Source organism: Lissotriton helveticus, chromosome 5_1 (assembly GCF_964261635.1).
Source record: "Lissotriton helveticus chromosome 5_1, aLisHel1.1, whole genome shotgun sequence".
Lineage (NCBI taxonomy): Eukaryota > Metazoa > Chordata > Amphibia > Caudata > Salamandridae > Lissotriton > Lissotriton helveticus.
This window is the reverse complement of record NC_136065.1, coordinates 502,119,138-502,133,344: the sequence shown is the minus strand read 5'-3', so window position 1 is coordinate 502,133,344 and position 14,207 is coordinate 502,119,138. Positions and strand designations below refer to the sequence as shown.

General features: G+C 44.5%; 1 protein-coding gene across 1 annotated transcript; it reads right to left on the bottom strand.

The window, feature by feature from the left end:
- Positions 1-437: 437 nt before the first annotated feature.
- LOC144754697 (uncharacterized) lies at positions 438-4,234 on the bottom strand. Its single transcript, XM_078642830.1, has 5 exons — positions 3,825-4,234; positions 2,489-2,575; positions 2,035-2,164; positions 1,815-1,888; positions 438-1,176 (listed from the first exon to the last, which is right to left on the bottom strand). The coding sequence occupies exons 1-5, from the start codon at positions 3,876-3,878 to the stop codon at positions 1,108-1,110; spliced, it is 414 nt and encodes a 137-aa protein (XP_078498956.1). The 5' UTR covers positions 3,879-4,234; the 3' UTR covers positions 438-1,107.
- Between the last annotated feature and the right edge of the window lie 9,973 nt (positions 4,235-14,207).

The following is a 14,207-nucleotide window of genomic DNA, read 5'->3' as shown; positions in this document are numbered from 1 at the left end:
CATGAAATAGAACCTCAAAGTCCACCACGCTTGCATTTGTCTTTGAGTGTTGTAATGAGAAAAATGCTTCAAATTTGAACTATGTTTAGCAGGATTACATATTTTTCCCTGCGAGGGCTTTTGGTACGCTCTTCCTCCACAGAATGAACTTGCTCAAATAATTATTCTAATAGCTCCATACTGTCGATGGGAAGAGTAAGACTACTCTCCACCTAGAAGCAAGGTGGTGTTGCTGTTATTTAAAAGGTTTTCCTATGTCCTGGTGTGCAGGGTAGCTTTTGTCATTCAAGTTATTTATATAGCACTCATCGCTTTGCAGCAACAAAATATTAAAAGGCAAGGGTGGCAAAATGTACATTTAAAATGAAAACGAGGAAGTTAAAAATATACCATAGTCAAAGTGGAACCTGTATTAAAGAAATGCAAGGAATCTAGAATTTATAAAAAGAAAGATTTATTTATAGTACTTAACCGAATATACAAAGTAGTGGTCAAGCATCAACTAATGAGGTATACAGTTTTAAACCAGAAAATGAAGACTATGCCGAATCCCTCAAAATCTTTGCGAAACGCACACTTTGACAGCACACAGAAAACGAGAAATTTACATATTTAACTGACTTTTTTTTTAAACCTTGCACCATACTATATATACCAAACAGCAACAAAACTGGAGTCCAGAGATCTATACAAATAGAGCCAGTCAGTCCTGGTTTATTAAGACCCATCTCTTTGGCCTTCGTTGCATATGAAACGCCTATGCTAAATCTTTATATTACAGGAAGGCAGCTTTACTCATTGAAACACACGGCTGCACCGAAATGTAAGGCATGTGCTTCAAAGATGTACAAATAGCAATGCTAAAAGCTACCACTTAAAAACAAAATTGTTTTTTATTGTAGCAGTCAACCAGTACAAACACGCACCAATAAATAACATTTTACAAAAAAAAACGCTGCTATCTTGCTGTGATGTTACATGTGGCTAGTGCATGTGAGTTTACAGTTTATAAAAAAGTTGGTCTGTAAAATGTACAGATAAAAAGCACATTCTCTACAAATTAATGGCAACCATGTCACTCAAGCTATAAAAAAAATGTAAAATTGATTAGGCCGATGCTTTAACTTCTGTGGAGTCACCATTCTCTGTCTTCTGCTTTTTAGTTTCGGTTTTATCCTGAATAGAGAAAAACAAGTCAAGATTAATAAAGCTGGAATAACAAACCCCAATCTTCAGTATTAAGGTTTTCATTCCCATCACTCGAACTTGAGGGCCATAAACATGCATAACACAGCTAACCTCACTGCCTTCGGTCAGAAACCCCACTGCTTAAGGGAAAAAAATATGGCCGGGACCCCCTAGCATCACTTAACTCCTTCACTTGAATGATTCATGTTAAAGTGGATGCTGCAGGCTAAAGCAGCCCCAACAACCGTTTCACATGATAGAGGACTGCTAAGGACCAGAACTGCCTCAATAGTAAACAAACGTGTTCCAAGCATGCAGAGGAAATTGTATGCCAGCAGCAGCCACGGATTGTCCCTTGTAAATATCCCCGATTACTTTAATGCCTTTGCCAAGGAAAATATTTCAAAGACCACAAGCAGGGAGAAATGATGGGACGTGGCCATTTTCAACGCCCTTCAATGTAGATGAGTTTGGTCGTGCTAATGAGATCGAGGGCCCAAACTGAGATGTATTGACCTGCTTCAGAGACAGATCAGATCGATGGACGCTTCCGAACTGAAATATTCTGCAGATGCCGTCTGCCATCTCCATTTTACACTAAACCAATAAACTATTGAACTGGTTACCTCTTCTTCTGCAGGACGTTTCACGGGATGTTCTTCCGATTCTTCTGGACATTCTTTTTCTTTTTCACCCTCTCCTTTAGCAGCAGAAAAAATTGGTTGGAAATTTAGTGGGACGTTTACTTCATGCTGTGCATTGTCATTTCGCCATACATTACAACGACTTAGTGGGCTGCTAAATCCAGAACAGTGACATGAATGATACAAAAGACAATTCGCGTACCTCCTTTTGTCTTCTCTTCTGCATCAACCTCTTTCACCACCTCTTTCACCGCTTCTTTCACTGCCTCTTTCACCTCCTCTTTAGCTACCTCTTTCTCCTTTGGTTTTTCTTCATCGTGGCCGTTTTCTTCCTGAAAGCAAAAAGTCATTGGATTAAATAGTTACCGCTTCCTGCATGCACGGTTTGAACATGAAAGCAAAGTTGATTCAGCCTTTTCCACTGCCAAATGAAGGCGTGTGTAGTTAGCTGGCCAGTTCAAACAAATACGAGATCGCTAAAAGGGGAACAAGCGTTCGGCACACTGAGCACTTCTAGTTGATTAAAGACATGCAAGCAAGCATCCCATTTTTTATCACCACCAAGCCCACACACTACTGTCGTAGTCTGGATTTTCGAAGTACCTTGGAGCCATCAAAAATAAACAATGCAACACAAAACAAAATGTAAAACGTACTGTTCCGTTTGCAGGTGCGTCGCCACTTCCGTTCTCTGCTTTTTCTTGCGCTGGTTCTTCCACTACTTCTTTCTTCTCTTTGAGATCCTGAAGGAAAAACGAAATATTTAGTTCGGTCACGTAAAATCACTACAGCTGCAATTAAATGCATCTCTCTCCTGTGACTGAGGCCGACTAGGCCTGTAGGGGGCGCCGCCAGAAAACGCGAGCGCCGCCGCCAGTCACAGGCCGAGTGCGGCACTACACATCTGGCCCTTCGCGCTCCCGGAGGCGGGCACGCGCGCACACACGCGGGCAGGACAAAGAGCTGGGCCAGAGCCCTGCCGGAGGCGCGCGCGCTGCGCGCCCCTCTGTGCCCGGCGCTGGGAGGCGGAGCTGCCGCTGCCCACGCGCATGCTCACAAGCTCTGCGCTGGCCGAGGCCTCGCGCGCGCATGCAGGCGGTTTCCCGCCGATTCCCAGTGACGCGCGAAGGCTGTGAGGAGACGAGCAGCGCGCGCTCCCTCGGAGAGAGGAGGAGGGGGCACGCGGAGAGGGGGCGTCGCGCGCTCGCGCACAGCGCCCGATGGGTTCAAACGGGAGGCGGAGCGACGTTTACCTCAAAGTACTGACGAGACCACAGGGGGGTTGGTTAGACTAAACAGAGTGCACATGGAGAGGCTATTTTCAACACAGTGCGGCGGGGGAGCGCGTATTCCCACTGAAAACCCCGACCTGTCGTGTGTGACTCTTCCCCGCACACCATCCGACAGAGACACTAACAGTTTAACGCGTCCCGGCATATGAACTGGAGTTGTGACTGAACACCTGCTCGGAGCGCGGCCGCAGCTGGGGACTTCAAAGGAAAGGGATGCGCTGGAAGCAGCGAAACCACTGCTCGCCCACCAACCTCCGAAGCAGCGACGGGGAGCGCCAACGAAGCGCGGGTGGGGGAACGTGCGCGGAAAGCCCCGCATAGAGCAGGGAGCGCGGCGGGAGGACCACTTCCCCTCTAAGCCCCAATGGTTAAAATAAGGGCACGAAACTTTTCACTCGCCGGCAGTCTAATAGCAGTCATTCTTCTATTTTTGATCGGCGAGCCAACATTTATGGTCAAGTCACACAGCAAGCTATTTACAATCTTTCACGCTATAGTGCGCGCCTAATTGTGTTATTTAGCAGCCTATTCATAGGTGTTTCCCTGAATGTGGGGCTGTTATACAAACCCTCAGTCGACACCTCACCTCCCCCTTTAAGGCTGGATTCTATAGGCTGTCCACGCGGTCCTTCACACCCCCGCAACGCGTACCGCGTACACAAAAGGCGATAGTTGCAACAATGGAAGGTCGCATCCTTACCTTGACGGGCACTTCGGCGGGTACGACGGGGGTATCTACTGCTGTATCTGCCATGGCGGTAATTGCTTTGATCTGGCACAAAGAAATGGGTGGCGGAAAGTCCTCGCGCTGCGCTGGTTCTTGCTCTACAGATGTTCCACGCGAGCTTCAGCAAGGCAGTGAGACGAAGCTCCGCGGCAGGGAATTAAATACGAAATATGCACGGGCGGGCCCAAGTGCCGCTGCGAAGCCCGATTGGATGAGGCGATGCCCATCTCAGATGCCCATTGGTGGAACACTCAGTCTGTACAAAGGCAGTGTCGGCCCCCAATCTCCCCGTGGGCGCTTCTTAGAGAGGATTGGTTCATGTTTTGAGTGATCCCCGCCTACTTCTCATAAACTGTACCTTTCTGGAGAAAGTGAGGTACCACTTTCTGATAGGCTAGGGTGCCTGTCTATTTTATATCGTGGAACCCGCCTCTTTCTACTGACGAGTTTTGACTGACTGTCGTAAATCCATCCTTCTCAACGCACGCTGCTGTCCTATTGGTCGCTACACAGTTTACTTGACTGGGCGGAGCATGCTGTGCACACGCGGTCTTACCTGTGTGCTTTTAAGCGAACTACGTGGAAAAAAGCGAGACACGACCGCAAACACTATAATTTTTCTCTAAAAATTATGTCATATTAACCAACATGATTTACCCGATGCTGGAGTGTATTTTAAGTGCAATATTCTGATGTCGATGTCCAACCACTATTAGGCAGTTAATGCAATAAGCTGACTGTTACCCTAGTTAGTACAAGATATACAGGGCATTTGGTTTACTGCATCTTTCATTGGCGCGTTTCTTTTCATTCTTTTTGTTTGTTGTGTCGCACCAGCTTTCTCTTATGCTATTTATTTGATATTGGTGCAGCCCTCCATGACTGCATGAATGGGTTACTTGTCGCATTACCGAAAAGGTTGCACAATTTTGATCACTGGGAACGCTTGATGACGATTATTGAACTCTCCTCCTTTATAGTTCTGTTAATTAGTAGGTATCCCATAATGCAAGATGCATGTTACACCAAACTATCTTCCTGTAAATATGCATCTCTGCTGAATATTTTTGTTTTTCTGTTTTGGCCTGATTTACATGGATTGCTTGCACCATGTACTGGAAAACATGAGTCAATATAACGGTGTCTTTATATTTTTGGTGCATCCCACTATGATGTCCAGCAAAGTCCTCTGCAGGTTAGGTCCTCAACAGAAGCCTGTTGTCCCACCTGGATGAACACCAGTGCCATGTCTCCATGCAACTGACGCCTCCATTCCGAGAACCTGGATCTCCCTTCTGATTTCATGCATCTCTTGCATCTAGTAATGGTTATTGGACTCCAATCTGGAATAACATAATTTGGTGCATTTGGTAATTAAGTTCCTTCTAAAACACAGAAGCCTTTATAACCTTGTGTACCAGCGCCCTCCGAGATGGCTAATATGGTAACTGAGATAGTCCATTTTTTTTAGAGCAAGTGGCTATGATTGTCATCACTTGCAGTGCATTCAAAGGAATACCTCCTTGCTGAGAAATATCTTGTGGGGACCTTGTTAGGTCAGAGCTATCATCAATCGATGCCACCCCAGGACTTTTATTACAATGGCTGCCTAAGCATGCTGCCTGATTTCTAGGTTAGTTATGCATATCACAGTTCACGACAGGAAACAGGAGGATTGTAGTGATTGATCTCTAAGTTGGAAGTCCACTTACTTCGTTTTCTCAGTTCTGTTCATGGAGATTGTTTAAACCGAAATGTTCTGTTGGTGACCAGTTCTTCCCCCTATGTTCTCATGGCCATTTTGGTAGCCTGGGACACTGTAGTTTAGATAAAGGTTTGCCAGAAATAAGACATCTTTGTTGGTTCTACCTCAACATGGGGTTTAATCTATCGCAGCTCCTTCTGCTGTCTTGTGAGATATTTCTTAACTGCTTCACAGCTGTAGCAACATTGATTTTGACAGTCTTAGCCAGAAGTCTAGGCCATAGCTTTAATAGATTTTATCAAGCCTTAAACTTTTTTTGAAGACTTGTTATTTATTGTGCATCTTTGCACACAGTAACAAAATGTCCCCCATATTCAGTTAGTACATACACCCACGCACCTCTACTTAGAAAGGGGAGGGGATAGGTGTTCTTATCAACAGCGCGTTTTTCTGAGTTATGTGTACTGTGAGCACAAATGTGATTGATGGAAAGGTTCAAATACCTTGTACCCCTACCCACGGTTTTTAGTTTGTCAGGATACACATATCCATACTGAAAACAGTGTCTGCATTTTCCGAAAATAGACAGCCCAGCCCACGTTATTAGACATTTATAATTAGAACATATAACAAGCATTGGAAATGCAATAGGTCTCGCAGCATTAGAGTTAGTGCTTTTAGAATTGTTTATGGGTTTTTTTTGTAAATCTTTAGCATTTTTGTTTCCTGTAGCCAATGCTAAAGAATTACAAAAAAAAAAAGCCATAAACATTTCTAAAAGCTCTAACTCAAATGCTCCGAGACCTATTGCACTGTGTGAGGGTGAGGGTGAGGGGTTGAGGGTGAGTGAGGGTGAGGGTGGGTGAGGGTGAGTGAGGGTGAGTGAGGGTGAGTGAGGGTGAGTGAGGGGTTGAGGGTGAGTGAGGGTGAGGGGTTGAGGGTGAGTGAGAGTGAGGGTGAGTGAGGGTGAGGGTGGGTGAGGGTGAGTGAGGGTGAGTGAGGGGTTGATGTTGAGGGTGAGGGGTTGAGGGTGAGTGAGGGTGAGTTGGGGTTCACCCAGAAACCCCAACTATGAACACAATTCCCTGAAAAAAAGCTTCATCAAGGTACCATGCGTGTATCCCATAGGCATGCGCAACATGAAATACTGATCGCATGCGCACAGTGTGATTCGAGGGAGGAGGCTACACTGTGATGAACTACTCTTTCAGACAAGCGCGCAAATATACTTTACTCTTTTGCACCTGCGCACAGCTTAAGACACTGCTCACCTAGCCCTGTATGGACGGAATATAAGTGGACAGGGCCCCGAGGTTTAATTTAATATAAACTCGAGACTCCGGTGAAGTAAAATGTAACTGTTAAAAACATAATGAAACTTATACAGATCCAAAAATCTAAAACACCGATTGAATCCAGAGGAAAACATTTGAAGCTGACGACAACTGAATCGCTTTTGGGACGACTCTCAAGACAGACCCATTAGGTGTGTTCTCCCGACACCCATTATACGTGTTGATACACAACGAACTAACTGAGCACGAGCTTTTTGGTTACATTAGTTTGTCAATATACCGTTTACAGGCAGAGCAGATTAAAGAATGATACAGACTAAAAGAATGCCGTACAACACGGGTATCCTTGACTCGAGCTCCAGCTACAGCTAATGTTTTTCCTAATTGGAACGTGACTTTATTTTACCTTTCTGTCACATTTGTTTACAGGTAGTGGTGTATAATGTAAAATATCCTACCTATTGAGAGGGAATTCAATTCTCGTCTTGTCTCGAACAGACTGCGGGCAGGGGAGGGGGCGGAGCGGGGAGAGGGAACAGACGGAGGGAAGGCCAGATAAGGGGAGGGGGGAGGAGAGTAGGAGGAGGAGAGTAGGGGAGGCACGGCCTAGCGGCCGTGCAATCAAGAAGTGAGGGGGCGGGAGAGTAGGCAAGGCAGGCGGCTGGGGGGAGGGGGGAGGAGAAATGCGACGCGACATGGCAGGCAGAGAAAATGGGGAGGGGGCGGATCCGGAGGTGCGTCGTGACACTCGTGAGGGGGAGTGGAGAAGGAGGGGGGAGTAGAGTAGGGGAGGCACGGCCTAACGGCCGTGCAATCAAAAAGTGAGGAGGCGGAGCTGGGGGAGGCTGTGACAGAGAGAGCAGGCAATGCAGGCGGCCATTATACGTGTTGATACACAACGAACTAACTGAGCACGAGCTTTTTGGTTACATTAGTTTGTCAATATACCGTTTACAGGCAGAGCAGATTAAAGAATGATACAGACTAAAAGAATGCCGTACAACACGGGTATCCTTGACTCGAGCTCCAGCTACAGCTAATGTTTTTCCTAATTGGAACGTGACTTTATTTTACCTTTCTGTCACATTTGTTTACAGGTAGTGGTGTATAATGTAAAATATCCTACCTATTGAGAGGGAATTCAATTCTCGTCTTGTCTCGAACAGACTGCGGGCAGGGGAGGGGGCGGAGCGGGGAGAGGGAACAGACGGAGGGAAGGCCAGATAAGGGGAGGGGGGAGGAGAGTAGGAGGAGGAGAGTAGGGGAGGCACGGCCTAGCGGCCGTGCAATCAAGAAGTGAGGGGGCGGGAGAGTAGGCAAGGCAGGCGGCTGGGGAGAGGGGGGAGGAGAAATGCGACGCGACATGGCAGGCAGAGAAAATGGGGAGGGGGCGGATCCGGAGGTGCGTCGTGACACTCGTGAGGGGGAGTGAAGAAGGAGGGGGGAGTAGAGTAGGGGAGGCACGGCCTAACGGCCGTGCAATCAAAAAGTGAGGAGGCGGAGCTGGGGGAGGCTGTGACAGAGAGAGCAGGCAATGCAGGCGGCTGGGGGCTTGTGCACGCGCTTTGAAGCTCATTGCGCATGCGCTTGAGCTTCAATTTCTCGTGCACTGCAAGGAATCGCCACGATTCCTTGCAAGTTGGATAAAGAGTGGATAAGCCCCCATAGTCTCGCAAGCTCGATGCGCATGCGCATCGACAGGCGAGACCTAAAAACCAGTACAGGTTTTGGAGTTATTGAGCCCCAGTAAAGTTTGAGTCCACTTGGCACAATAAATTCAAGATCCATGTCTGAGTGCACCAGTACGCATTAAGGAGGCTCACCTAGACTACACCAAAGTGATTGATGGAATGCCTCAAATTAATGGGAAAATCATTGAAATATTCTGGCAACCTTTTATTATTTATCTATTGTTTGTTTATCCCATAAAAGACAAACGGCAACCATAAGCCAATCACTTTTGGCCCAGTCCAAAAGAGACTGTACAACCCAAAGAACCAGGGTACACGCTTTATGCATGGATGCAAGCAGCAAAATTTGGCCAACCAGTTTAGATGGACAATCCCTTTTTGGGACGGAGCTTAGAGCTGTATCTCCAAATTATTATGCAACATGCTCTTGTTCCCAGGTAGATGAGGCATGTAAAAGACCTGTAGCGGGCATTGTGCAACCACTGTGTAAAATGTGTGGAAAAGAAGCAAACATACAAAGCTGTGCATTACAGTGTGGGTGGGGTAGTCTTCTACAAGTATAGTGTATAGTATCAGTCTTTTCCAAATTACACTGTGTAAGGGGTCTCTCTCAGATTACTAGTTCGATTTGCTTGCACACGACTTCCTAAACCTCCAAAGAAATACATCTTGAAATCCAACCACAAACCTCAATTCCCTTGTTCAAGGAGCCAACAGCCATGTAGCTTCAGACAGGGAGTCGCAGTCATTCAACCACACCTGGTGTATAAAACAATATTCACCACTACAAAAATCCTTCTCACAGTTAAAAGGAATTTGTTGCAGCAAGGATAAACAGCAGTCTAGGAGCTATGTCAACTAGTGATGCTTTCGTATTTCTATCACATTCTCTCTGTTTGAACCCACCTAAGAAGTCTGCACCTGTCACTATTCAAATTAAATACTTGAGATGAGATCCACGTCAGGGGTATCTTGTAGAAAAGTCAATTCCTTTCTTCACTGAGACTCTCTGCCCAAATTAAACTTGAGCTAGGAGGCTCTGGTGGGGAAGAGACACAGCAGCCAGTATTCCTGGAGCACTGGGTGACTGCACCTACCTAAGAAACAGAATAACACTAATTACTTCAGAGGATTAAGGGGTTACAATTTAAATGTACCAGTATATTAAACACTGACCCTAGTGCTATCTGTATGTTTTTTCGGCTGTCAGTACTCTTTCACGAACTATGGGCCAGATGTATCAAGCTAAATTGCAATCGTAAATGCTGAAATTTGCAGAATTTCACCATCTGCGATCGCAATTTAGCTGTGTGCAATGTAGGTTAGCAAAAATTCACTCGCAAAATAAGGAATCGCAAAATTTGCGTTTCCCTATTTTGCACATGATTTAGAGAATCGCAATTTGCGATTCCCTAAATGCTATTCTAATAGACATTGCAAAGTGCGATATTGCTGTAAGGAATCATAAATTACCACTGACTTCAAGTTGGTGGTAATTCGCGATTTCCTCGAAAAAACACTTTTTTGCTTTTTTTGAAAGTGCCATGTAGCACACATACTAAGGCATATATGTCCGCCAGATGTGCACACATGCACATTTCAGGGGTGCAACAGGGTGTCCTTTTGGAACCCTTGCACCCTTGAAATTGCGTGCGCAATTTACGAGTACCTATTGGGTACTCACAAATTGCAAGAGCAATTCCGATTCATTCCTATGGGCCTCTTGGCCCATGGAAATGAATAGGAAGCCATTCCTTTTTTGAGAGTCGCAAATAAGGAATGCGTAGGAATCGCCTTTTAAATGCGAAACCTACTTACATAGCAGTTTGCGAGTCCTTAATAGCGATTACAAAAAATCGCTAATAAGGACTCGCAAACCTGTACTTTCATACATGTGCCCCTATGTTCCTTCCTACCATACTCTGTTTTAAAAATAAAAAGAAGCAAACATGGCTTCAGGCCTACCATTGTAGCCTGACTGTAGCAGTTCAAATACAGCAATTTGACCTGTCAAAAGAAACAATTTTGACAGGTCAAAACCATCCCTTTTACATATTAATATGTCACCCGGATGTAACCCTTGTAGCAAGTGCTTAGTTTGGAAACAAAAGAGTGTTGGTGCCTGAAGATCTGCTGAGAAGTCCTCAGCCGGTGCAATTAAATCTCAGCACTGGGAATACCAAGGCTGAAAATCTTAAATCCCTGCCTTGCCTCTTTAATCCACAACCAGACCTCCCACCCCTTTATTTCATTCTTCAAGGTTCCTACTTTCTCTTTTGGTAATGGCTTTTCCGTCTTTCTCTTCCTCCGTCTTTCCGATTTGATTGTTTTTCCTTCTCTTGCACTCAGTAAATATCTGTTGGGGAAAAATAAGTGCTGGTCCCCAAAAATAAGTGCAGAGAAGTGTACAACTGTGTTGGATTGGGACATAAAAGAGTAGGAATTTAACATTTGTGCCCGGGAAGAACCTGTGTGCTTCATCACAATCAGCCTTAAATTGTCCCTAGGTTCCGGTCTACTTCGGCCAGTGACTATCATTGACACTTTTGTACTTTTTAGCCTATTTCTCCAATTTTCTAATGTAAATAATGAATTGGGGAGACGGTGGGGAGTATATACACACATACGCGCCTGTGGTGGATTGGTCCAAGTTGAAAGATGGTTAAATGGTGTGTGTAGACTGACTGTTTGAGAGTTTTCCCAATGTTCTTAGTCTTGGGAGTTACACTTCTTTTAGTGATTGAAATAGGGCTAATTCAGTAAATTACATGAGAGCCATAAAAGCCCTCTTTAAAATCCTTGAACAGAAATAACAAGATTGGTGACTTCCAACTCTAATCCCCTTAGGTTCAAAGGAATATGGATACTCAGATGCTTACCTTTACTAGGTGACTGCAGGGTGAATCTAGTAAATCACAGAGAATCATAGTTCAAAACAAGAATTGCATAACTTTATCAAGAAACTGTAGTGTAGTTCCTATATTCCCAATAGGCTCTGCGCATTGGAATAATATCTTCAATAGTATAGACGTAGGACAGAGGTTAACTAGGTCTTCTACTGACGATATTAGACTTAAGTTTTGTGTGCCAGCTAGCTCAGAGTTCACTAGAAACTTTCTCGAATAAGCGAGGAGGAGTTTAACCTCCCTGGATAGACAAGAAGGGATTTAGTTTCTGACAACCATAGAACATGACAACTTTGCTCTCCCTGATCAAGAGTATATCTCTAGAGTCGTGTGAAAACAAAAGACAGCTATTTTACTCAGTCAATACGTGCATACTTAGTTTCACCAGATTGTAGAGAAAAGAAGAGACGGGCGTTTTCAATAAAAGGTGTTATTTATTGATCAGTCTCTTTTCTCATACAAGAGAAATGAATCGCAACAATTGCAATACTTATAGTTAAGTAAAGTGCATACAGTAAAAGCAGGATTATAAAATAATACTGTAAAAGCATTGATATGGTTTCTTAGCCATATGATACTTTAAAATGGATAAAAGATATACATACATATATACATTGACTAATCGTACTCAACTGGTGCTTCTAACTACGCCTACCCCGGTGTACCTGACCTAAGCCTAATACGTGGGAAGGAGTAAGTAAGGAGCAGTTTAAGTTAAGTTTGTTTTGCCAAGAATCTGACTCAAGAATTCTCTATAAGGGTTTAGTCAGTTCAGTACCTGGGATTTAGAAGGCAGGAGGTCTGTTATCTCTTTCTCAGGACTCGGTATCCCAGTCACCCACGAAGGTGGGCTGGAAACGCTGGAGGCTGGATTTCTCGGCAAGAGAAATGACAGCGTCTTTCTCAGCGCGTCAAAAGGGGAGGGGCAGCGTCCGTGGGCTCTCGCATCAGCTGGGCTCTCCGGCAAGTAGTCGCTGCTCCAGGTTCATCACCACCGTGTCTCTGCTTAGGACAGCGTTGGTATATTTATACCTGAGAGGTGCTGGGTTTGACGTAAGGATGGACATAAGACGTCAATAAGGATGTCACTAAGAACTGAGCGTTCTTGCAGTGCTTTACAGGAGTTCTTGGACTAAATCAAAACATGGCAGGCGGGGATTTCCCAGGTTGCTCGAGGCTTGGTTTTGTTTAAGAACTCGGTGTGCTTTCTGGGGGGCTGGAGGAATAGTGCTTGCTTAATGTGACAGCATGCGCTATGACTAATTTATGAAACGGGTTTCTGTGCCGTTGTATGGATATTAGTGATTTATAACTGGGCAAGGGTCAGAAATAGGAGTATCGATACAGGTCCCTAGATAAACACACTACACCCACTCCACGAATTCATGTCCATATTTACTAACCTAAGCAATAATAAACATAACTAATAGTGTATGTGTATACCGAACCACCCCAAAATAAATTTTTTTGCATTTGAAAAATGGCATATTCGAAATACACGAAAATGAGTATAGGTACTGTATGCATTCAAGCAGTGTAATCATTCAAAAAAAGGATGCACATTTTATATCAGCTTGAATGATTTGCGAAAATAACACATGAAATGGCTCTTAATACAGAAGAAAAAGTGCGAGACCACTTCATCACATATAAATACAATTATTTGTAAATATGCTAGAGGCTGAGGTAATGTATTGTCTCTAGAGTTCCTAAAAATAGAAGCTCTGTTCTCTAAGAATAGTTCTACTTTAAGCAGAGGATGAGTGCCAAAAAAAAAAGGTAAATATTTTGGAATTCGAAAAAACTTTTCGTTTTCAGGGGAAGAAGAAAAAAAAATAGTTCCAAATAGTCTCAGTAGCTTTGTTTTACAAAGCTGAAGTCCGAATTCAGAGTTCAGGGAACGCTGTGTGCTCGTTTGCTTAAAGTTATTCTTTTGGTTCGGGGGAAAACATCATTTCAGACAGACTTTCAAAAAAACAGTTTACCGCCTCAGGTGAAAGTTCGACCAAGTTGGAGAATGTCGCTACCATGCAGTCGTGCGCATGTTCGCTTTCAGTGATGTTTCTATCAGTCTTGCTTACTGAAGGTCGTACCTGGTTGATGCTGCTCTCATCTTGTACTTCACTACCCTTCAATCGTAGTGGTGAAGTCTCCACGAATGCCGTCATCAGGATAGGTAGCCGCTGGGGACAGCACGATGCATGAGCCTTTACTGGACCCAACAAAGTATCTGCATCCAATGGTACTTCTGATTGTTGTGTGAGACAGGTGTCCAACATGCATTCTTCGCCACATAGCATGCACCTCAATACAGGTAAGACACAATTCTGCCATATGGGTCTGAACGAAAGAAACCAGGTCATATTCAGATCTCTTAGCCGGGCTAATCCAAGGACTTTAGTTATGCGGTCCCGATAGCGTATAGCTAGGATCGTTTCTTCCATTGTAGCTGGAGTCTTGTCTGTGACATTGTTTGCCATAATGAAGCAGGAGTAGCAAAAATAAGATGCCTTCTACGAGTCCCAACAGGAGTGGAAGTCCGCCAAAGACAGAATGGACAAAATTGGGAAATATACCCAGGACTGCTTTGAATGGGGTTAACAGTCCCAAAAAAACGGTCTTAAATACACTCGCGATACCATTCGTATCCGAAATGTTTAATATTTCGTTTAGTATTTCTGCGAAGTGTAGGGGGCAATTTGTCGATAACAATGCATGTATCTCTTCCGTTGTCCTTGCAACTTGGAGATCATACGTTT

Coding starts and splice junctions, on each gene's coding strand:
- LOC144754697 (XM_078642830.1), bottom strand. CDS start 3,878: ATGGCAGATACAGCAGTAGATACCCCCGTCGTACCCGCCGAAGTGCCC. Junction 2,576..3,824: donor CCGCCGAAGTGCCCGTCAAG/GTAAGGATGCGA, acceptor TTTTTCCTTCAG/GATCTCAAAGAGAAGAAAGA. Junction 1,177..1,814: donor AACGTCCTGCAGAAGAAGAG/GTAACCAGTTCA, acceptor TTCTCTATTCAG/GATAAAACCGAAACTAAAAA.